We start from the raw sequence: 24,318 nt of genomic DNA on the forward strand, positions 1-24,318 counted from the left end.
TACATATTTGATAAATACAATACCCAGCCATATATACAAAAATTGGTAGTTTATCATCTAAATTTGTGATATCAATATCAGTGATAGGTATGTTGACATTTTCAGAAATATGCTCATGACATTCTGTGACATCAATATCAAATTGTGTTAGGCTAAATTCTCCAAACTTGGATGACTTTAAAGTCAATGGCAAAACATTTTGCATTCGCAATTTACTTTCAGATTCAAAAATCTGCCGTATTGAAACAGAATACTGAGACCCTGCTAGTGTTCGATATTTTCCAAAACGTTCTTCTAATGCATCTGATTGCAATTTTCCTGTCAAAATGTATTTCATTTTTAGCTGATTACTGCAGTAATCAGTTAAATCTAATATTGCTCTACACGTATGATTCAAAGCACGATGAGTTTCTTTCGTTAAAGTTCCGGTGCTGCAGCCTGAATTTTCCCACACATCAAGCCAATCAATGAACTGTTTTAAAAAACACCTTCTCTCATCCTTGGGTAAGCTTGTAAGAGGATACATATATACATTTTTTAGTCTTATACCCTTATCAGAAGATTTCACATTTACCACCCACCACCAGCGAAGAATTATTTCTATAAATGCAGCAGTTCCTTGATAATAATTTAAGGATTGTTTCTCACCAAACTCCAACAAGACTTTGACTATAAATTCATTAAAGATTCGAACAACTAGTTGGACATTTTGGCGCTCAATGTTTGTAGGATTCAGGGCTTTCAAAGTTAAGCCATAACCATACTTGACAAGTTGAGCATGCTCTAGCTCATAAAGTTTTCTCAAGGTATTAAAGGAGACAGTTTCAAGTTTATTAATGCAGTGACTATCTTGAAAATTTGGATAAAATATACAGCAACCATCATTTCGTTGGTTTAACCAATTGTTGCGAATACATTTAAAAATGTGAACTGCATCTATAATGTAAAAAAGCAGCCTTTGGGGATTAACAGGATGGGGGTATGCAATTTGCATTTTTGGGGGATCAGAAAAATAAGACATAGCTTTGCCATTGATTGCATTGTTATCTGTAACGATTGCAATTACTTTATAGCCTATATTTTCTAAGCCAATAATTGTTTTTTTAATAATTGAAAACAAAATATCAGCTATTATAGATTTTACTGGCAAAATGTGAGCGACATCTTTATAGTTTGAACACAAGCTTGAAATCATAAATGTGTGAGCACTAGTAGCAGCTTGCTCACTGTCAAAAGCGAAACCAACTATGTCACCACCTTTATAGTCAAAATAAGGCTTTAAGTGTATTTCATCTAACATAAGAACTACATTTTTCTCATGTTCTTTCATATATTTGTATCTCTCTTCAACATATTTCAAAAAATTAAAGCTGGCTTGTTCATTTGATGGGTTCAAAGGAAAATTGGAAGTGATTTTTCTAATTGTTATAGGGTGCGGAAGTATTAAGTTGCCTGAATTTCGAATGAACCTATAAGCATGTGGAGATATAGAGAAGAGCAAAGAAAAAAAACTAATTGCTCATGTTCATAATGTCTATGTCCCTTTTTTAACATAATTAGTTTCGCTTGTTCTTTTAAAAACTGGATGTTTTGTTTTGATGATTCCACATCCTCGCTTGCAATCTTGTCAAACATATCATTTAAAATTTGTAACGATAACTCTGGGTTATTTTTCTGCTGAAAGTTCTCCAAAATCATCAAGACATCCGCTATCTCAAACATTGAGTTGGTTTTTTTAGGTAATTTAATACCACATTTTAAAAGCTGAGTACTACCATAATATGCCGACATTTTTAATTCTTTATCAATTACCACAGAAGATTTTATTTGTGGTACTTCTGAATACTCTACATGAGCAAATATGGTAACATCAGTTTTCTTGATTAAAGTCCAATGAGGAGGGAGATTGAAAAAATTCAAGCAATTTAAAAATTCATCTTGCGAGGAGAATAAGTTTTTTTTATCCTCGTTTTCTTTGCTTAACAAACTTAGCTCAACAATCTTACTGAGCTGTGCATTTTCTAATCGATCCTTTTTTTCCTCGGGATTTTCTCGATGGTTCTGTGCACTTGATAGATAAGTTGGACAACCAGGAAATAAAGCAGGTACAGCTTCAGCTTTCAACCTAGGATAACGCAATCTAGTCGACAATCTTTCCCCGGTTTTACTGTCGTAAATAAATGTTTCTCTTTCCACATCATGGGAATGGAAATGTAATTCACATACCTGAAAAATAAAAAAGGAAATTTTTTATACAAATTTAAATATTTACAAACAGTATTTCAATTCATAATGCTCTTTTCATTATGCAAATATTATTATTAAAAGTTCCAAGCCATCAGAATCAAATTTTTTAAATAGTTAAAAACTTATATTGTTTGTTTGAATTTCTTCATCAAGGAATTTTATAGCAAAGGTTAGCACGTTTCTGCCAAGGTGGTTAAAATTACTGGCCGCCACATTTGTGGCAAAAAACTATAGAAATTAAGGAAATGACGTGAAAATAAATACTGAGATTGACATACAATGGTCAATTTATCGAAAAAACAATTAAATGTAAAACAAAGTACAGTTCATATACAAAATTATCACCATTCAAAATTAAATATTACATTGTTTGTACTCCACAGTAATTTATAGTATAACAAAAGATAAGTTTTGATGCAGTTTCTAAACTTAAATAATTTCTAACTTTTCCATGCAAGTTTTTAAATTTTCTAAGTAAATTTTTTTAAAAATTTTAAGAGGACTCTCTTTTGTTTTGCAGAACTAGAATGCATTACCATCAAACAAGATTTGTGAAACTTTCATCTATTGCATATTCTTTAAATTTAAGCCATCATTTAAATTGATTATGTAATTTTTTAGGGTTTACATTTATGAATCAGGGAATCTAACTAATTATAACAGCATGTTTCCTAATAAAACATGCTTCTCTAATAAGATTTATGTTAGTATTGAAATGAAAACTTACTCTTGATGATTTGGATGGAGTAAAATTCTCTCGTGGTATACTTTTTAGCCACCTGTCGAAGAGCTTTTTATCTTCAGGGAATTTAAAAATTGAAACTTTTTCCGAAGAACTGTCATAGTTGCCTTTGCAATTGGGAACACACCAACGAAAAGGCATTTTTAAAGATTAATCTGAAATAAGAGAGATCAAAAATAATTTAAAATTATTTGCTATAATAATAAGCACATCAATATAAATTAGCAATATTTAAGTAATACTATATTGAAAAAAATAAGTTCATATAAGATTAATTGAGGTTGTTATGGTAGAACAGTTTGACTAACAAAATCAATGCATTTTTGATAGTAACCAAAAATTTAACACATTTTTTCCATGAATATTATTCAGACTTTAAAACTCTTTGAAGCAAATTATAAACTAACTAAGTTAAAACCAGAGATTTTCGGTTAATAATTTTTTTTAAAATTTAAATTTAAAAACTGGTAACGGAAGGACATTTTTTCGACATGATTATCAAGTTATCTTACTTTTCATAGATATTCAGCCAAACTATTAAACGAAAAAATATGAATACAGAGAAAAGGGTTAATTTATTATAATTTGACTGGGATTTGAGAAAAAAAATTATTTTAATTATAAGAATGAGCTACTTACAGTAAACATTTTAAAAGTGCAGGTCTAAATAAATTTATTGATTATTTATTATACTTTATAATTACATACCATTTATTATTTCTTGGAAAAAACCTAGTTAATCTAACTAATTATAACAGATTACTTATTATACTAACTAATTCTATTCATATAAGAATGAGCTACTACAGTAAACATTTTAAAAGTGCAGATCTAAATAAATTTATTGATTACTTATTATACTTTGCAACTTATTATACTTTGTAATTACATACCATTTATTATTTCTTGGAAAAAACCTTTATTTATCTTGTTTTTGAACTCAAATAAATTTCATCCTAAAAATGCATTTTATCATTGCTTTGTATTTTATCATTCAATAACCAATTGTAACAAGCATAAAATGTGTTTAACAAGCATAATGCTTTTATAAAAGCATAAAATGTATTTATAGATGTTTCACTAACCATTCATTTTAACTTAACGTAATAAACGTAGACTTGTAAAGCTTGCAAATACAATTTCTCAAACATAAACAAATCAACAGGAATCTAAGATATAGTGTTAAATTAAGACAAACTTTTCGATTTGAATTTATCAGTTAATATTAATAATAACCAAAAATTAGTTAATGTTATATTAATTTTAATAACCACATTTTTAAATTAGTAAAATTTGTGTAGCAGAGCACTCACTTTGGTACTCATCGAATAAAATATGCAGTCTAAGCAAAGTAACATAAACAATCAAAAAGATTACAAAATAGCAAATATTTAAAAATAAAAATAACAAATGAACTTACTTTATTGTCAAAAGACGCTTTTCTTTCCCTTTGAATGGAGTTAGCTAGAAGTAATTATCGTTTAAAACAACGTTAAAGATAAAAATCCACGCGTTCACGAAAAAAAAGTAATGGCGATACAGCAGAATAGAAGCTTCGACGACTTCCAGTTCGCTACGAACGAGTAGGACTTCTCTTGATGACTCATGCTTCCGTTCTTGAAGGAGAGCTCAGGCCTTGCCTACTTACAGAGGGTGTTGTCACAGCCCGCAAACGGCATCCACGGGTGGGTGGAAGAAATGGCCTCCATGCAATTAAACAAAAACTCCGTCTCTCGAAGAGAGGAGGGGGTAAAAATGAAAAATCCCTGTTAAGGGATCGTAGTCTTGGATGTATATCAAATTTTGAATGCTACCTGCTCCCAAAAATCAGTATTTATATAAACAGCCAGAAGTGGAAGTTAAACTCGCTAAAAAAGGACTTGAAGTGAAAAGACTAACAGTGAAAAATTAAATTACAATTATTCGCAAACGGTGACTGCAGCTAACCGTTCTCCCATGTGTTCACATCAAAGGCTGCCGAAGGTCACAGGCGTGAAGGTCGACAGACAGTGAGGCGTCACAGGAGAGGGGTCAGGGTTCGGTATAATTTTTAGGTCACGATCCCAACAGAAATATTGAGATAAAGTGACGCAATGTCACAATATACCACGATAAAAAAAATATCGAGACATATATTTTTAATAATTCTGCATATATTAGATCGTCATCGATGAAATTTGTAGGTTGGATATGAAAATTTTAACAGCTTATTATTTGATATTGGCTTAGTATTTTATCGTTGTTTTTTTTCTTTTGTTGATAAGTAACTTATCTCACTTGCTTAAAACTCCAAAAATATTAAAAACATTTTTAACTAATTTTATTGAATTGGGAACATTGTCGCGAATGCACGCTAATAGGAAGAATAATTTATGACGAGCTGCAACAAATAAGACCACACGAAACATTAATAGAAAATATGCTATCTGACTTTATTTGCAAGTTGACTTGATAGTTGGTTGAACTAAGACGAATCACTAAAAGACTAAGTAATATTCACAAAAAGAGCAGATAGTGAGTGTTTAGTGCCCTAGCGCTGGTCTGATCAATTTTATGAAATCAGACTTATCTATCGGTAAAATAGAAATTTGAAACTATCTAGACGAAATAATCTAAAAGCGTAAAGAAGAATAGAATAGATCGATAAAAAGACCACCTTTTGTTTTATTGCATGACAAATAGCAGAATTACACGAAACGGAACTTCACTATACTGCATACTTACTAGATCTAGCAGACACCGATTCACTGTGACCCCCCTAATTGGCCTATAAAAATTTTCTTCGGCAGCCATGTTTGGACAAGAGACCCCTACTTAGGGTCCGAGTTCGAAAATTATACCTTGATATTAAAGGGAGCTAGGGGGTATCTAAATTTGAACCTTACTCGCGCCATTTTATTTTTTTATTCTTTTTTTTTATTATTCCATTATGCTTTCTTTGCTGGATTTCACACACAGAAAACACCCCATGAATGCTAGAATATCCAAAATGTTACAAAAGAAGTCGAAAAAGAACAAATAAACAGATTTTCCTGGATTTTTCCAGTTTTTTCCCATTTTCCCAATAAAAAAATATTATTTCCTACATGCAGGAAACTCCGGAATATCAAAAAACACATTAAAAAATATAATTTAAAATAAACAACAAAAAAAAGAAAAATTTTGGAAATTTCGTCCGTTCCTGGGATTCGAACCCAGTACCCCTCCTTCCAGCAGCGAACTTGCTTGTCTAGTGGGCTACCATCCAGAGCACGGTGATATGTCAAGCCTACCACAGTTTCGCTTCAAAAGCTCTTTCCTCTCATCTTCGCAATATACCTTTAGGGACCCACTGTGACCCCCCTAATTGGCCTATAAAATTTTTCTTCTTCAGCAATCTTAGGACCATAGACCCCTACGTAGGGTCCGAGTTTGAAAATTATACCTTGATATTAAAGGGAGCTAGGGGGTCTCGAAATTTGAACCTTACTCGCGCCATTTTATTTTTTTATTCATTTTTTTTATTATTCCATTACGCGTTCTTTGCTGGATTTCACACACAGAAAAAAAACCCAATCATGCTAGAATATCCAAAATGTTACAAAAGAAGTCGAAAAAGAACAAATAAACTGATTTTCTTGGATTTTTCCAGTTTTTTCCCATTTTCCCAGTAAAAAAATTTTTTTTCTACGTACAGGAAACTCCAGAATATCGAAATACACATTTAAAAAATATAATTTAAAATAAACAACAAAAAAAAAGAAAATTGTTTGAAAAATTGGTCCGTCCCTGGGGTTCTAACCCAGGACTACTCCCTCTAGCAGCGAACTTGGTTGTCTGGTGGGCTACCATCCAGTCCACGGAGATACGTGAAGCCTACCACAGTTTTGCCTCAAAAGCTCTCTCATCTCATCTTCGCAAAATGCATTTAGGGGCCCACTGTGACCACCCTAATTGGCCAATAAAAATTTTCTTCGGCCACCATGTTTGGTCCATAGATCCCTACTTAGGGTCCGAGTTTGAAAATTATACCTTGATATTAAAGGGAGCTAGGGGGTCTCGAAATTTGAACCTTATTCGCGCCATTTTATTTTTTTATTCTTTTTTTTATTATTCCATTACGTTTTCTTTGCTGGATTTCACACACAGAGAACACCCCATGAATGCTAGAATATCAAAAATGTTACAAAAGAAGTCGAAAAGGAGCAAATAAACTGCTTTTCCTGGATTTTTCCAGTTTTCTCCTATTTTCCCAATAATAAAAATTATTTCCTTCTTGCAGGCCCGACCGGAAAATCGAAAAACTCATTTAAAAAATGTATAATTTAGAATAAACAAAAAAAAGAAAAATTTTTGAAAATTTGTCCGCCGCTGGGATTCGAACCCAGGACCCCTCCCTCTAGCAGCGAGCTTGGTTGTCTGGTGGGCTACCATCCAGTCCACGGAGATACGTGAAGCCTACCACAGTTTCGCCTCAAAAGCTCTCTCATCTCATTTTCGCAAAATACATTTAGGGGTCCACTGTGACCACCCTAATTGGACTATAAAAGTTTTCTTCTGCCACCATGTTTGGTCCATAGACCCCAACTTAGGGTCCGAGTTTGAAAATTATACCTTGATAATAAAGGGAGCTAGGGGGTCTCGAAATTTTAACCTTGCTCGAGCCATTTTATTTTTTTATTCTTTTTTATTATTATTCCATTACGCTTTCTTTGCTGGATTTCACACACAGAAAACGCCCCATGAATGATAGAATATCGAAAAAGTTACAAAAGAAGTCGAAAAAGAACAAATAAACAGATTTTCCTGGATTTTTCCAGTTTTTTCCCATTTTCCCAATAAAAAAATACTATTTCCTACATGCAGGAAACTCCGGAATATCGAAAAACACATTAAAAAATATAATTTAAAATAAACAACAAAAAAAAAGAAAAATTTTGGAAATTTCGTCCGTTCCTGGGATTCGAACCCAGTACCCCTCCTTCCAGCAGCGAACTTGCTTGTCTAGTGGGCTACCATCCAGAGCACGGTGGTATGTGAAGCCTACCACAGTTTCGCTTAAAAAGCTCTTTCCTCTCATCTTCGCAATATACCTTTAGGGACCCACTGTGACCCCCCTAATTGGCCTATAAAATTTTTCTTCTTCAGCAATGTTCGGACCATAGACCCCTAAGTAGGGTCCGAGTTTGAAAATTATACCTTGATATTAAAGGGAGCTAGGGGGTCTCGAAATTTGAACCTTACTCGCGCCATTTTATTTTTTTATTCTTTTTTTTTATTATTCCATTACGCGTTCTTTGCTGGATTTCACTAAAAGAAAAAAAAACCCAATCATGCTAGAATATCCAAAATGTTACAAAAGAAGTCGAAAAAGAACAAATAAACTGATTTTCTTGGATTTTTCCAGTTTTTTCCCATTTTCCCAGTAAAAATTTTTTTTTCTACGTACAGGAAACTCCAGAATATCGAAATACACATTAAAAAAATATAATTTAAAATAAACAACAACAAAAAAAGAAAATTGTTTGGAAAACTGGTCCGTCCCTGGGGTTCGAACCCAGGACTACTCCCTCTTGCAGCGAACTTGGTTGTCTGGTGGGCTACCATCCAGTCCACGGAGATACGTGAAGCCTACCACAGTTTTGCTTCAAAAGCTCTCTCATCTCATCTTCGCAAAATACATTTAGGGCCCCACTGTGACCACCCTAATTGGCCAATAAAAATTTTCTTCGGCCACCATGTTTGGTCCATAGATCCCTACTTAGGGTCCGAGTTTGAAAGATATACCTTGATATTAAAGGGAGCTAGGGGGTCTCGAAATTTGAACCTTACTCGCGCCATTTTATTTTTTTATTCTTTTTTTTTTATTTTTCCATTACGTTTTCTTAGCTGGATTTCACACACAGAGAACACCCCATGAATGCTAGAATATCGAAAATGTTACAAAAGAAGTCGAAAAGGAGCAAATAAACTGATTTTCCTGGATTTTTCCAGTTTTCTCCTATTTTCCCAATAAAAAAATTATTTCCTACTTGCAGGCCCGACCGGAAAATCGAAAGACTCATTTAAAAAATGTATAATTTAAAATAAAAATAATTAAAAAAAAATTTGAAAATTTGCCCGCCGCTGGGATTCGAACCCAGGACCCCTCCCTCTAGCAGCGAACTTAGTTGTCTGGTGGGCTACCATCCAGTCCACGGAGATACGTGAAGCCTACCACAGTTTCGCCTCAAAAGCCCTCTCATCTCATTTTCGCAAAATACATTTAGGGGTCCACTGTGACCACCCTAATTGGCCTATAAAAGTTTTCTTTGGCCACCATGTTTGGTCCATAGACCCCTACTTAGGGTCCGAGTTTGAAAATTATACCTTGATAATAAAGGGAGCTAGGGGGTTTCGAAATTTGAACCTTGCTCGAGCCATTTTATTTTTTTATTCTTTTTTATTATTATTCCATTACGCTTTCTTTGCTGGATTTCACACACAGAAAACGCCCCATGAATGATAGAATATCGAAAAAGTTACAAAAGAAGTCGAAAAAGAACAAATAAACTGATTTTCCTGCATTTTTCCAGTTTTTTCCCAATAAAAAATATTATTTACTACATGCAGGACCCTCCAGAATATCGAAAAACACATTAAAAAATATAATTTAAAATAAACAACAACAAAAATTGAAAATTTGTCCTTCCCTGGTATTCGAACCCAGGACCCCTCCCTCCAGTAGAGAACTTGCTTGTCTGGTGGGCTAACATCCAGTCCACGGTGACATGCTAAGTCTACCACAGTTTCGCTTCAGAAGCTCTCTCCTCTCATCTTCGCAATATAACTTTACGGGCCCACTGTGACCCCCCCCCCTAATTGGCCTATAAAAATTTTCTTCTTCAGCCATGTTTGGACCATAGACCCCTACTTAGGGTCCGAGTTTGAAAATTATACCTTGATATTAAAGGGAGCTAGGGAGGTCTCGAAATTTGAACCATACTCGCTACATTTTATTTTTTTATTCTTTTTTTTATTATTCAATTACGCTTTCTTTGCTGGATTTCACACACAGAAAACAGCCCATGCATGCTAGAATATCCAAAATGTTACAAAAGAAGTCGAAAAAGAACAAATGAGCTGATTTTCCTGTATTTTATCAGTTTTTTCCCATTTTCCCACTAAAAGAATATTATTTTCTACATGCAAGACCCTCCAGAATATCGAAAAGCACATTAAAAAAATAATATAATTTAAAATAAACAAAAAACAAAAAAAAGAAAATTTTTTCAAAATTTGTCCGTCCCTGGGATTTGAACCCAGGACCCCTCCCTCCAACCGCGAACTTGCTTGTCTTGTGGGCTACCTTCCTGTCCACGGTGATACGTAAAGTCTACCGCAGTTTCACTTCAGAAGCTCTCTCCTCTTATCTTCGCAATATACCCTTAGGGGCCGACTACCAGTTCTTCTTAAATTTTATCAACTTTCAAGAAGCAACTTTGTTCCGAAGATGTCTTCAGGAATTTATTCACTCCTTTCGACCAGGTTTATGTCACACAGCCCACCGTTTTTGTGGCAAAAGTGTAACGAAAACAAGGGCGCATACTTTAATGAAATAAATATTTGCTTACATCTGCAAGCCTTCAGCCAACTTCGTCTGTTTTTCTAAAAATATCATACTCGGTGATCTAACACTAAAAAAACTCATTTTCATTTTTTGAGAAGCAAGCAAAATTTTATAATGACGAAAGGCTTTAACAGTAGGAGGTCAGTCTAGTGTTAAAATCTTCTTATCAAAATATAAACTTTAAAAAAATAGCTCTAGAAAAGTCTTAAAAAATAAGACAGAAATGTTGCTAATCGTGCAGCTTTTTTAATTGGGTTGTTGGTGGTATTGGTTATAGTAATATAGAAAGTAAATATAATAAAGTAATAATATATGAAGTAACACAGTAATTTATTAAGCAACAAATAATAAACTAAAAATCATAACTCACAGCAAATAATATAGTAAAAAAGGTAAAGTAAAACAGCGAATTATTTTGTAAATTACAGGCTAAATATTAAATTTGAAAATTAAATTGAAACTAAGGATGTACTGAGAAGGAATTTGAGAGTTAAATTGAAACTAGATATGTACTAGATACCCGGTAATTACTCGATTCACGACCTACCGGTGGTAATCGTTATTTATAAAGTGAAACAGCAATTTATTATGCAAATTTAATTCTAAATATTAAATGTGAGAATTAAATTGAAACTAGGGATGTACAGGAAATGCATTTGAGAAATGAATTGAAACTAGAGATGTATTGAAAAGAATTCGAAAATTAAATTGAAACTAGGAATGTACCGGTAACCCGGCAATTATTCAATTTCCGACCTACCCGTAGCCGGCAAAAGAATTTTACTTCCCAGAACCGGGATTTCGGATTTTTTATCAGACGGCACGGTACCTGGTACCCTGACTCGACCAATTTCGCCGGGTTCCAGTGCCTTATAAGACTTATTTGTGTTAGACGCACTCGTATTCAGAATTAAAAAAGCTTAAAATTATTCATAAATGATTGTTATAGTTTCAGAAATCCTTTTATTCGACCAGAGGGACACATTTTAATACGTTTCTACACATTTGTGCATGGGAGAAAGGGGACGGAGGGAGGCTGTAGACATTGAATTCTTCCCAGATGGCGTATTCGAGTGTTGCGATCTTGAATGGCCATTCACATTGCATGCTGTTTACACACTTCCAAACAGCGACAAGGGAGAACGGAGGTCAGGGAAAAGTATTTTCCCTTGAAAAACTCACCAATCAGGTTGACGTTTTACCTACGATGATCGGAGGCATTTGAATCAAATACAGTGAAAACGGTTCCTAAATCTAGGTAAATTTGAGTCTAATCTTTTTAAGTTGCTAATGGAGTTGGCAACATCTTGAAATTAGTCACGAGAATTTTGTAAACATGGCGAGCTCCGTCTCTAAATTAACTTTTCAGTTAATTGCTCTTTTATTTTGTAAGTATATTGTTAAAATGATTAATCACATTTATTTTTATTAAAAAATTGTATTATAATTTTTTTTAATCAAAATTTTTTAACCCTTCTTTCTTTGCAGTTGTATAATTTAAATTTGTATCATTTTTCTGTAGTTTCGTTTTTCACTTAATTATTAATGATGTTCAATGGAACGATTATAATTTAAATGAATTGATTGTGAAAATTCTTTATGTTAAAATGCTTAAATCTTAATTTAGAGCACTCAATGCAACAACATAGTAATGATTCGAACATCAATGGGTGGACAAAATAGTTTATGTTTACTAACTTCAAAATATTGACTTCTTAAAAATATTCATTAGAAAAAGCGTATATTTAGTTTTGAGTTCACCTGGCCAACTTTCTTTCTACTATTTTCTATTGTAAATACAAACGATTGTTGTCAATTCGCTATAAATTGATGAACTCGATTTTTATGTGGTCTCAACCCTTTTATTCTATGCTGCTTATTCTGGATATTTACTCCTTTTTTTAGAAGCTTATTCTAGATGATAATAACAAAATAATGAAGCCATTTTCATAGAAATAACACAGGTCGATGCACATTAGATACAACAGATCAAAATAGTTGTAAAAGTGTGAAAAAGAGGGTTTAACCCTTGTGGAGTATGAGAGAGGTTGTTTTATTTCACTTTTTTTTATTACTATGTACTGCATTGCTTTAGACATATAAGCATTTAAAAAATAGATTAAAATGTAATGCCTTATAATTAATAGTACCATTCATTTAAAAAAGCGCCAGAGCTTTGTGTTTGAAATGTGTGTTATCATTTGTTGTTATCACCTGGAAAATATTTGAACTTTTAGCTTTTCTCAAGGTTTATAGAAATGTTTTACTTCTAAAAATTTGTCAGAAATTTGATTATTCCTATGCAAAAAGGTCATGAGCTTATTTTTAATGATATTGCAAGTGTGAGGAAAAAGTCTTATTCAAACTTTATAAATATTATTTATGAAAAAGTTTGAACAATTATTTACCGGGTAATTGTATCATTAATGACGATCTTGATTTTCATGATATTCAAAAGGCAGCTTTAGAATGTTAACTGTAAAAACTGTTAACTGTACTGTTTCGAAAAATTCATTGCAAAACATTTGGGGAAAAAACTATTAAAGATGTTATATGTTTTTTAATTAGGTACATATCTATTAGATGTCTTTTAATCTTTGATACTTTAATAATTTTACATCATAATAAGAATCTAGTTAAAAGTCTTTTGATTATCTGAACTGTAATAGCAGTAACAAAGTCTTAAGGCAAAGTACAACAATAAGATTGAGGGTGGGAAATATTTATGAAACTCAAATGTATAAAAAATTATATAAGCACTGTTCTTCAATATCATTGTCAAATTTTTTTATTTGTATATTTATTTATGTTTTTCCATTCAGGTTCTGGTGTCCTAGCAGTTGAAGAATTAGTCATTACTCATGCTCCAGATTCAGTGAAATTTCTGTCTAATGATCCTGTGCGGTCAAGCTTTTTAGGAGATATTTTTTCTTCTATGCTTGGCTATACCATCCGAAGTGTATGTAATTGATTGTATTTTTTTATCTTTGCAACTTATTTACTTTAGCATTCATGTCAAAGTTGTAAATAATTGACAAAATTTTCCAGATTTTAAACTGTCAGATCAATACAGATAAATAGTTTGAGCACTGCATATTACATTACAACATCAGCTTTAATTTAAAAAATTTTAATTACTTTCTAAAAAAAGAACTACTTTAATTGTCATCAGTATTATGCAGCAAAATGGTACTTATGTTTAAGTTAGGCACTATAATAAATTCATGATGCCAGAATAACTTTTTTTTAAATTTCAGAATATTGACTGGAATGGATTAGCTGAAGTTTCACCATGGAAAAAACCTGAAGCAATAGTCATCATTGAACTTACTGGCTTTAGCAACAAGGTTGATCTCCCTCTTGAAGGAAACAAGTTTTTGTTAGAAAATGTAAGTTTTTATTTTGTGATGCAGATCCAAATTAATTTTTACTCATATTTTGTGTGTGTGTGCTTTTATGCATGTTTTTACTGATATGAGATGTAGATATTAAAGTTAGGATCATTCTTTGATGCAAGATGTATATATTTTGCTGATCAAATTGCATGATTTTTATTTTTTACCCAGTGCCCTTGGTCAGTAAAATTATAGTTGAGCTATCCTCCAACATCTGAGTTTTGTGTAAAATATTTTAATAAAAAATTGAGGTTTTTTTATTGTTTCTTTTATCAGATCTTCAGAATGTAAATTAATATGACTGACCATTTAAATATTTGTTTAAATGATTAATATCTAGTGGTGGACAAAATTCTTATATTCTAATTTGTTAAAATATTTATATATGTACTTTGGTATCATTTGTAATAGTATTTTCTGAAACCAAAGAATTTCATAGCTGTTGTACCAGGGTCTTGGGATTTTGGATGTCCTAAACTGGTTTTGGACAGGACACATGGGTTTTACTGTCTTCAAGTGTCTGAAACCTAAAACATGGGTAATGGGTAAAAATTCTATGTGTGTAACCATTGTACACATAATTTGATAGGAAAATATAAATAACTTTTGAAGCTCTACAATTCATTGAACAATAAAAGTGAATACCTTATCCTTTAAATATGAATAAAAATGCTTTTGATACTGATAAATTTTGTTTTTGCATAAGGATAACTAATGCAGTATTAAAAATGACAATAAACTTTTTAAATTAAACAAAAACTTGTCTTCATTTCATTTCTTTTTCAAAAATTAACCTTTTATTTTTCACAATATTTAATCTTTTTTTTTTAAATTGTGAGATAATTTGAATAAAAGGGTTTTGGACAGGACAGTTTAAACCGTGGATTTATCCATCCTGTCTTAAACCTTGCCAACTCTGGTTGTAACACATGTGGTGATTTAAAAGAAAAAATACAATAAAACTAATAAAAGTTAAATGGAACTGTGAAAGACAAACACGACTGAAGAGCCACTAGAAGAAACTATGGAAATTCATTCAAATCATATGTTACAATTATGGAATTTCATAGTTGTTGTAACATATGTGATGATCTAAAAGAAGAAATAAAATAAAGCTAATAAAAATTAAATAAATGAAAGACTAACACAACTGAGCCACTTGTAATCATCAAATATGTCACACGTTAAAAAGAATATGTGCCAGAGAAATTCACCGTGTTTACACAAAATATGGGTATTTAATTTTAAATTTTATTCAAATAATTAAATTATTTAAAATGATTGTAAAATACTTTAATATGGAGCAGATCATTGTTATAAAAGGAAATAATCAGTAATACTAAAAATGATATAGGGTGTATGAAAGTCTTTTAATCTGCAGTAACACATAATAGCACTTGATCATACAACACCTAATTTATGTAATACTGCATATTATATAATAAAAATTGTTTATTAAATTATTTTATAAGAATTTTATTGCAATATAAAATTTCAAAAAATATGAAGTCAATATGTAAAAAAAAAAAATGTAATAATAAATTCATATATTATATTGTAGTATTTATGTTTTATTTTAAAATTCATGTTAATTAACCTGATGTAATAAAAATAATAATGACTTCAATGTTGTAAAAACAACTTCTCAAAAATGTAATGCTTTATAATGTATCAGAATTAGCAACAAAGTAAATAATAATACAAAATAAATAATTATGCGGAATAAATAATAATACATGATAAATTACAATGCATAATTAATTATAATGCATAATAAATAAATATGAAAAATTTTAATATTTAAGCTATATTTAATGGTATTATCTAAGCAATAACAAAGTTAGTTATAATTTGAATAAGATGAACTGATTGAAATAGTTTTATGTTATTCTCTTTAGTTTACCTTTTATCTGATTTACTTTTAAGTTTCCCATTAAAAAATAAATTGTCTACATTGGCCTGTGATATTGGTTTCATTGTATGAAGTTAAAAGAAAAAATATTTGTATAATCCCAGTAATTTAGCCAGTACTTTTTGATACAAAGAATTATAATTTGTATACTAAGCAGGGTTGGAGTTTTTGCCGGCAAAAAGGGGTTTTTGCCAGGACAGTGGCAAAAACCTGGTAAAAACCGGCAAAAACTGGTAAAAACCGGCAAAAACCAGATGATCTAAATTGCTGATTAAATATTATTACAAAATACTTGAAACAAATTTAAATCAATCATAAGGAATAATAATTTAGATACATTACATGAAAAAATTATTTTTAACATATTAATAATTAATATACCTAAGGGTAATAATTTTTAAAAGATTGAAAGTTTTTGATCTCTTTTCATTTTAGAATCCTAAAATAAATGTTTTTTTACAAATAAATATTATTATTTGTATAATACTATTATTTATTATAAAAAATTATTATTTGTACAATAATTAACTACACATGTTGATAGATATTTTATGCTTTAAATTATATTTGTATTAATTTAAAACAAGTTCATTTCACTGGAAAAAAGAGAATAATCACAAATTTTCCAATCAATAATGTTTTAAACTACTAAAATGATACATTATCATTTAATTATGGAATAATAGTTTTGTTAATTTTTTTATAATTATTTATATTCATAGTATATATTTCAATTTTAGGAATAATTTTGTATCAAAAATGTGTTTTTGTCCTCTCATCTGGGAAAATATAGGTTTTTGCCACTTTGCTTGGCAAAAACCTGTTTTTGCCAGGACGGTTTTTACCGGTATTTACCATGGTTTTTTCCACCTGCGGCAAAATCTTGCCAACCCTGATACTAAGTATTCAAATTTCCCTATAGATTTAAATTCTTTAAAACGGGGAATTACAGTTTAATACTTACAGTTTAATTGTAAATGTTAATTTTTCTCTTGATATAAGGAGTCATAATATTTTGGATTATTTCAATTTAAATTTCACCACTATAGTGCAATGTGTTTATTTTGCTGTTAGTAATTAATACTAAAAATATTGATGAAGCTCAGTATGACCCCAGATGAAAAGATAAAAACAGAGGTAATAGTGTGAGGTCATTATAACTACACAATACTATAAGTATTTACTCATAAATAAAAAATTTTTAGTCATTATTATATAATTAGATTAAAATTTAAAAAACTTACGTTTTAAAAAATTTTGTTGAGATTTCTTACATTTTTTTTTAAATATGTTTAATCTTTATTCTTCAAAACGTGTTTAAATCTTGTATATAATTTTAATTAAATTGATATTCTTTTGAAAATATTTTATATATTTATTAAAATATGTTATGGCGTTCAGCTGCCAATGTATAAATGTATAGGGAATTTCTGTATTTGTATTCTATAGAAAAAAAGGAGGAAAATTTTTTTTCTGATTTTTATGACTTTCAAAATGTTTTAAATTATATCTGGTACAAAAAGGGTTTTGATGCTTTATTTTTTTTTGCAATAGTAATTTTACTCTGAGAATATCTGAAAAATACCTTTGATGCAATACTTAAGGATAGTTTTTCTATACTTTTTGTAGGTTGGAGATCTTAGTTTTCAATTTGACCTAGCTGCTCATAGAACTAATGAAAGATATTTTGGGAAACGTCCTGTAATGTTAAACATGGATTTAGGAAATGAGGTAAGAAATTAGATTGTCCTCATATTCGCTAACATGTTAACATAAATTTTTTAATATTTGCATTTTAAATATAAACAGGTATTAAAAAATTTATGTAACTTAAAGTGTTTATTTATGTCATAAGTTGAATTTCAATCACATGTTTATTGAAGTTCACTTATAAATATGTTACTTGGCATTTTGAATATAGCTCTGAAATTTTTCGAGTTTAAGAGCATGCTATGGTCATTTATAAGTATGTAGTATTAATTTATCCAAACATTTAAATGTAGGAATGTACTTAGGAAAAATATGTTTGTTAAACTGTTTCTTGATAATTCTATAAATTCTAAACTGATTTTCTCTGCCACTAAATTTGTTTTGGTTTTTATAATTTTCCATTTTGTGTTTTTGTCTAATATTATTACAAAACAGCATATTTCATCATAATTGTGAGTGATACACATTGTTTCTATTGTAGTTTTTAATATAAATTTTACCATTGCTCTTTATATATTTTTTGTAAAAACATTCATTGATATTATAAAGCTCTTCATCAATAAGTTTTACTTTCTTTTTCTTGACCATTTATTTTCTCAGTAGTTTCATTATGAAATTGTTTTGATTATATATTATCTGTGAAGAGCTCTGGTGTTCTATGAATCAATTATTTCCTTGGTTTAATTAAATTACAGTTATATATCTTTAAAGAAATCTAATTTTTGTCAGAAATTGGTTGATCTTTATTTTCCACTGATTAAACTACAATTAAGTTTAATCTTGTTGAATCTACTTGTTGAATTAAACTACAATTAAGTTTAATCTATTTGAATAAACTCATCAAACTGATTTTCTTTTTTAAAACAGAATATTGATCTTTAAGATATTGATGATTAAAAGCTTTTTGTGTTTTAGTTTCAATTAAAAAAATCATCTAAAGGTATAAAATTTTATGTGTTATAGCTTTCTTTTAGCAAATGTTTTCTTTTATTTTTGCAAACTTATGAAACAACAATCTTTGGCTTTGTTTATGTTTGGTATAATAAAACTGCTTTTGGCTCTATATTTATAAACTTTACATTTAGCACTTAATCATTGCATTACCTATAAATTTTATCATTAATGAAGTAATAATTAATTAAAAAAAATAGTTGCTAATTGCAATTGAGTGAAGAATCTTTTAACCTTGATTTCACTTGGGCTTTGGTCAATTTTATTATTTGTCATAGGTTGATGATAATTAAATAGGTATCTGCCTGCTTATTGCGAATTAAAATTTAATTAAATTAAAATTAATCAATCTAGTTAAAATTCAACGCAAATTTACTGTCTGGAAATATAATTTTAGAAAAATTAGCATTACTCGGAATTCAAATTTTCTTTTTAATTCCGAATTCAGTTTCTATTACAAAGAATACTGTAGATCTACATACATTACTTATATAAGAATATTTCGAAATACATCTTGTAAAGTATCGAAAAATTAAAATAAAAATAGTTTCTTTCTAGTTTTGTTAATGTAATACTACCTTTTCATATTTTGTAAAATTATAATTTTTTTTTGTGTATTAATAATTTTTTTGTTTCTGTCTGCTTCATTCTTCACAAGATATTTATCTTGACTTTCTGTAAATATAAGTTTTCATCGCGAAATTCTACTATAGTTTAAATAAATAGTTAGATGTTTTGAAATGGAAGAGAAATAAAGGATGCAGAGTTTTTTTTATTTAGTAAAGTTTTTTTATTATTGCTTATTTAACTAGTGACCTTAGGAAAATATTAAAATAAAAGTTAACAACTCAATAATAATTTTTTAAGATAAAATGATCATTACTTAGTTTCTCTAGAGAATTCTTAATTTTTACTATACCTTCAACTTTAGTTTATGAATTTCTTTAGCTTTTTTGCATACTTTATTTTTAAAAAGTTAAACTGTTAAAAATATGTCAAAGTCAATTTATTTCTTCCAAATTTTATTGATACTATTAATAAGATATGTCAATCGTGAAAACTATCGAAAAATAAGAAAAGATATTGAATTTTTATTTATTTATTGTGAATGAAATGTGTATATTAATAAAGTAAAGCATTGTCAGAGCACACAATTTATTCCTGTATTTGTTTTGTGACAGATTCACGATTCCAAAATAGCTCAGCCAGTCTTGCTTAAGAATATTCCCGCTGATCCTTCTCAGAGACTTAAGTTAGCTCTGGAAAATCCTGAGTTAGGAGAGCTAATGAAGGAGTCCATTTTTAATGCTAGTTCACCCAGTGATACAAAACTTCTTACAGAATTAGCTACACTTAAGGAATTCATGAAGGCTGTGAGTGTTATCAGTTATTTACAATTGTCAATCAGGTTTATCGAATATTTTTCATGTTGTAATTTTGTTGTATTCCTTAATTAGTACATTAGTCTTAAAGTAAAATAATTTTATAAAGACATTTTAGAAGTAGCAGATCTATAGTAATTTTATTATGAACTTGTTGTATATTTTTCTTACTTAAGAAGTGTATATAATTATCAAGCATATTTAGCTTTGTGAAAATTTATATATTAATGAAACATAGAGCAAAAGCCTTCCATCTCTTATGAAAAACTTTCCATCTCTTACTACTGACTTAAATGTACTTTAATTATTAAATTAAGTTATACAATTAGGAAATATGTTATGCCTTTAATGGTATGACAACAATGTAATGATCATTATCTAAATTAAAAATCTCAAACAATCAATAACAAAGGACTTTTGACTGTTTGTTTATTGGGACCAATAATTTACACATTTTTAATTAAATGACTTTGCTTTTAGAACTTTTTACAACTTGAAATTTGTGAAATTTATGTATAGGAAAGCATTTTATTGGGCGTAATGTCTTCTCAAATTCTTTTTAAATATTGTAGTTCCAATTTAATTTCCTTCGTACATGATTTAATTTTAGCCTAGGTGTAATAATCTTTGAATTTTGTGCAGCTTAGTTGTTTCTGACTCTTGTGGTTTTTTAATACCTAACCAATAAATTTTTAAGCTCATTGCATTTTTTTTTATCAAAACCCAGCTCTGTGTTATTCTGTGATTGCTTAATAGAAAACATTTTGTAAAATTTTGCCCTGAGTCTTTAGTCTTGATTTTGCAGAATTAAGTGTTCAAAATGAATAATTTTCTGCGCTGAGGGAACTAATTCCACATTTCGGTATATAGATGGCTTTTTGTTCATTTGATTTAAATTTGGATCTATAATTTTAGTAATAAATCTTATTTAAAAAATTACGAAATCACTATTAATTGAACTTAGACTATTGACTTTTCCATATTGATACTGTTAATCTTGTTTCTGTTTGCTACTTGCGAAACTAAATTTGAATATTTATTTATGTTCTGAAATATTTAACTAAATTATGTAATTATTTTCAGTTGTCTGCACAAAAATCAGAAATTCAAGATGGAACTCCAGATATTTATTGGCTAAAAGTGACTGGTTTGGAGTCTATATTGGCTGTTTATGGAACTGAATCAGTTCAGTTTGCTGAAGCTATGAGATTAATTAGGCAAATGATTTCTGAGGTAAGGAAAAAAAATTATTTCATGCCTTTATTTTTTCAGTCATTGTTAACTTTTTATGACTTTTATATAGCTTTATTGATTTAATTTCTTCCAAGTTCTTTTTGTATAAAAATTTTAAACTATGTTTTTTTCTTCTTTTTTTTTTAATGTTTGATATAAAACATTAATATGGCCCTTACATGAAGTATCACACATATCTTGAAACTAATTTAATATGAATACATTTATAAAACTCTACAATAATTATGCAAAGTACTCATCAGAGTTTGAAGGTGTGAAATGAAGTTTAAAGAATCAAAAAAAGAATGGATTAGTAGAGGATGTCGTCTCCTTTTGATCTATTATTGTCAATGATATGATATACAGGCATGATTGATATGATACATCTTGATTTTATTTAGGGAATAAGAGGATTTAGTGTTTCTGTGGCAATTGGATCCCTTTCTTTTCTAGTTTCATTGAATCCAAAATAAATCGTTTTCTAATTAAAATATTTTCTTAGTTGCTGATTGATATAAAAAGTTATAATTCTAATGTTTAAAATCTAAACAACTTGCTGTGAATTATTTTAAGCATTAAATTTGAAAATGAAACAACAATAAAAAGTTAACAGCATTAGTTAGCAAATTTCTTGCACTCGAAGTAGTATTTTTCTTATACTCTTTTAATCTTTTTTTTTTTATGTCCTCTTTCTCCTTTTATGCAATTTGGTATATCAAAAGAAAGAAATGACAAGGAAAAAAATTTATATGAATGTTATATGAATATTTTAATTAAATATTTCCATCTAGAGCTAAAATAAGGCATTTAGATTGTGTCAAATTGGAAAGTTTAATTGAACAAGAAAAAAAAAGCATACTGTTAACAGTATTAGATTAATAATATTATGCCCAGTTTCAAAGGCCCCTTTGTTGATTTACAACACAATGGAAAAATTTGCTAATTTATCTACAAAACATGCAGTAAAATGTATGTATTCAAACTCTGCATTTGGTAAGTTTGCAAGTTTTATAAATAGCTAGAATTATATATGGTAGGTATGCCTAACACTGCTATCATGCTAAATATGTTTCATACAATACACAATAAAGTAACTGAGCTACTAAAAGAAAGTGCCTAATATTTATTAATTGAAGCTTAATGAAGGAGGAAACTTCACTTATAAGGATGGAAAACCATATGTTACTGCAAAAGAAATCAATTTTTATAAACTAACTTAATTTTACCTGCAATTTTTTTAATGTTTACATTTTTTTTTCTTTGTCTTCAAAGCAAAATAAATTTTTGGTGCTTGCTACCATGCTGTGTTAGTTCCGCTATTAGGGTATTATGTGACCATTTTTTTTATTGCTTTTTAACTAACTGTAAAATGAGTCATATATTGCATAACTGATGTACAGAAACATAATATTGCTCGTGTCCATACTTGTAGGTTTTGTTATGTTTTAAAATTTGCTTAATTTTTTTTCCAGGTGGAGAGAAATATGCGTAATATCTACAGTGATAATGTTGTGGTTGCAGTGATAAAATCAGATAGCATTCCATTGTCCTTATCAGGTCACCAAGGCAGAAAACTTTTGGAAGTTACTACTGAGGTACTAAATTAATATATTTCATCTATTAAAAATGTGTTTCTTAAGGTATCTTAATCAATGCTTCATAAAATGATACTACTGTAACAGTTATTCTATATTTCATTTTAAAGGATCCTCTTTAATTTTACGAATTTCCCAAATCTAATTTAGGTAACACAGTGAAGGTTTAAAGTTTTATAGTATTAATAGTATAATAATGAAACTTAAATATGTATTTGAACTTTTCCATTATTTAAACTAAATATGATTTTAGAAATCAACTACTTAATTTTTTTTTTTTACAGTAAAATGATTTTGATGAGGCTTACAAAATTTTTCTACTGAATAAACTGATATGTTAATAGTACTTATACTTATTACAAATTTTCTTTAACAGAAAAATGCAGAACCTAGTATTTTATTTGCACCCTTATGGATTAAAAATCTGCCACCCAGAATTTTATACTTTGGAATTTTTAGGGATAAATGTTTTCTAACTTTATTCTACTTAGTTACAGAAGGAAATGATTAATTAAATGAATTTGTAGTACAGGAAAACTGAGATACTTCTTGCAAGTCTTCTGTTTTTTGATGAAGACTCCTGTATTTTCAACTATCTCCTGTTTACCCGTATATTCTTAAATTTCTCCGTATTTTTTGAGGAAATTTTAGAAAAAAAGAAAGGAAAAAATTTGGCCATAAAATATCCGCTCATGGCAAAAACACTTCTCTTATTCCTCAACAGATGGTGCTACTGCCTGTACTGCAATATATTGAGTGTTTATAGTTTAAGTAATTATTAATAATGGTTTAAAAAAGTCTTTGATTAAGATTTATGTTTACATATTTTTTAGTTGACTATATGTAAATGCTTATATTATTTCCAGTTTTGAATTTCTCTTTTTAACTTACATAACTATGCAATATGTAACAAAACTTTACTCACAACCTAAATAATGTCGCTAGTAAAATCTCTGTTCTTTTTTAAATGCTTTGTTAAATGCTAACACATTTTTATAATATAAGACACGAAATCTTCTTTTGAAACAATTACTATTGATTCTCATTTTTGATTTTTAGCCTGTATAAAATTTAACTTCATTTTATGTATTGATAAAAAAAAAAATGGTCTCAGAGGCTATTCCTGGGTATTCTGCCATAAATGAGTGAAATGTCAATAAAATTAACAATTTTCACATTTCCATCTTTTTTTATCTTTTAAATTAAAATACTATATTGAGATTTTCAAAAATTATTTTATTAATCTCAATGAACATGAAATTATTAAAGCATTGTATCAATTGTACTGAACGGAATATTTCCAGCATTCTTGTTGTTCAATTTTATCTATAATTTTTTCCCTCTTTTAATTTGACTCGATTTGCAACTTTATTTAAAGAGCTTGTTATTTAGTGCTGCCATCTTGTGTGCTATGTGTCTAAATATTTATAGGTTTCAGAAATACTTAATTTTTCAATTCTTTCTACATCCCAATTATATGTTTGTTTAAATAATGCTTAGTCTAAAACATTCTATATATTATTATTCATTACATATTGATAAAAAAAATATAATGGTTTCAGG

At 29.3% G+C, this 24,318-nt stretch overlaps 1 protein-coding gene across 1 annotated transcript in view; it reads left to right on the top strand.

Annotated features, from left to right (window-relative positions):
• Positions 1–11,655: 11,655 nt before the first annotated feature.
• Positions 11,656–24,318, top strand: part of ATP6AP2 (ATPase H(+)-transporting accessory protein 2) — a 34,000-nt gene continuing 21,337 nt past the window's right edge. Inside the window, exons 1-7 of the mRNA XM_016075498.3 lie at positions 11,656–11,965; positions 13,400–13,536; positions 13,835–13,966; positions 17,514–17,615; positions 19,727–19,918; positions 21,011–21,160; positions 22,633–22,755. Coding sequence (XP_015930984.3) covers positions 11,914–11,965; positions 13,400–13,536; positions 13,835–13,966; positions 17,514–17,615; positions 19,727–19,918; positions 21,011–21,160; positions 22,633–22,755 — 888 coding nt within the window. The 5' untranslated portion in view covers positions 11,656–11,913. The remainder of the gene's footprint in view (positions 11,966–13,399; positions 13,537–13,834; positions 13,967–17,513; positions 17,616–19,726; positions 19,919–21,010; positions 21,161–22,632; positions 22,756–24,318) is intronic.

Source organism: Parasteatoda tepidariorum, chromosome 6 (genome assembly GCF_982258835.1).
Source record: "Parasteatoda tepidariorum strain Cologne lab strain chromosome 6, Ptep-v5.0, whole genome shotgun sequence".
NCBI classification, from domain to species: domain Eukaryota; kingdom Metazoa; phylum Arthropoda; class Arachnida; order Araneae; family Theridiidae; genus Parasteatoda; species Parasteatoda tepidariorum.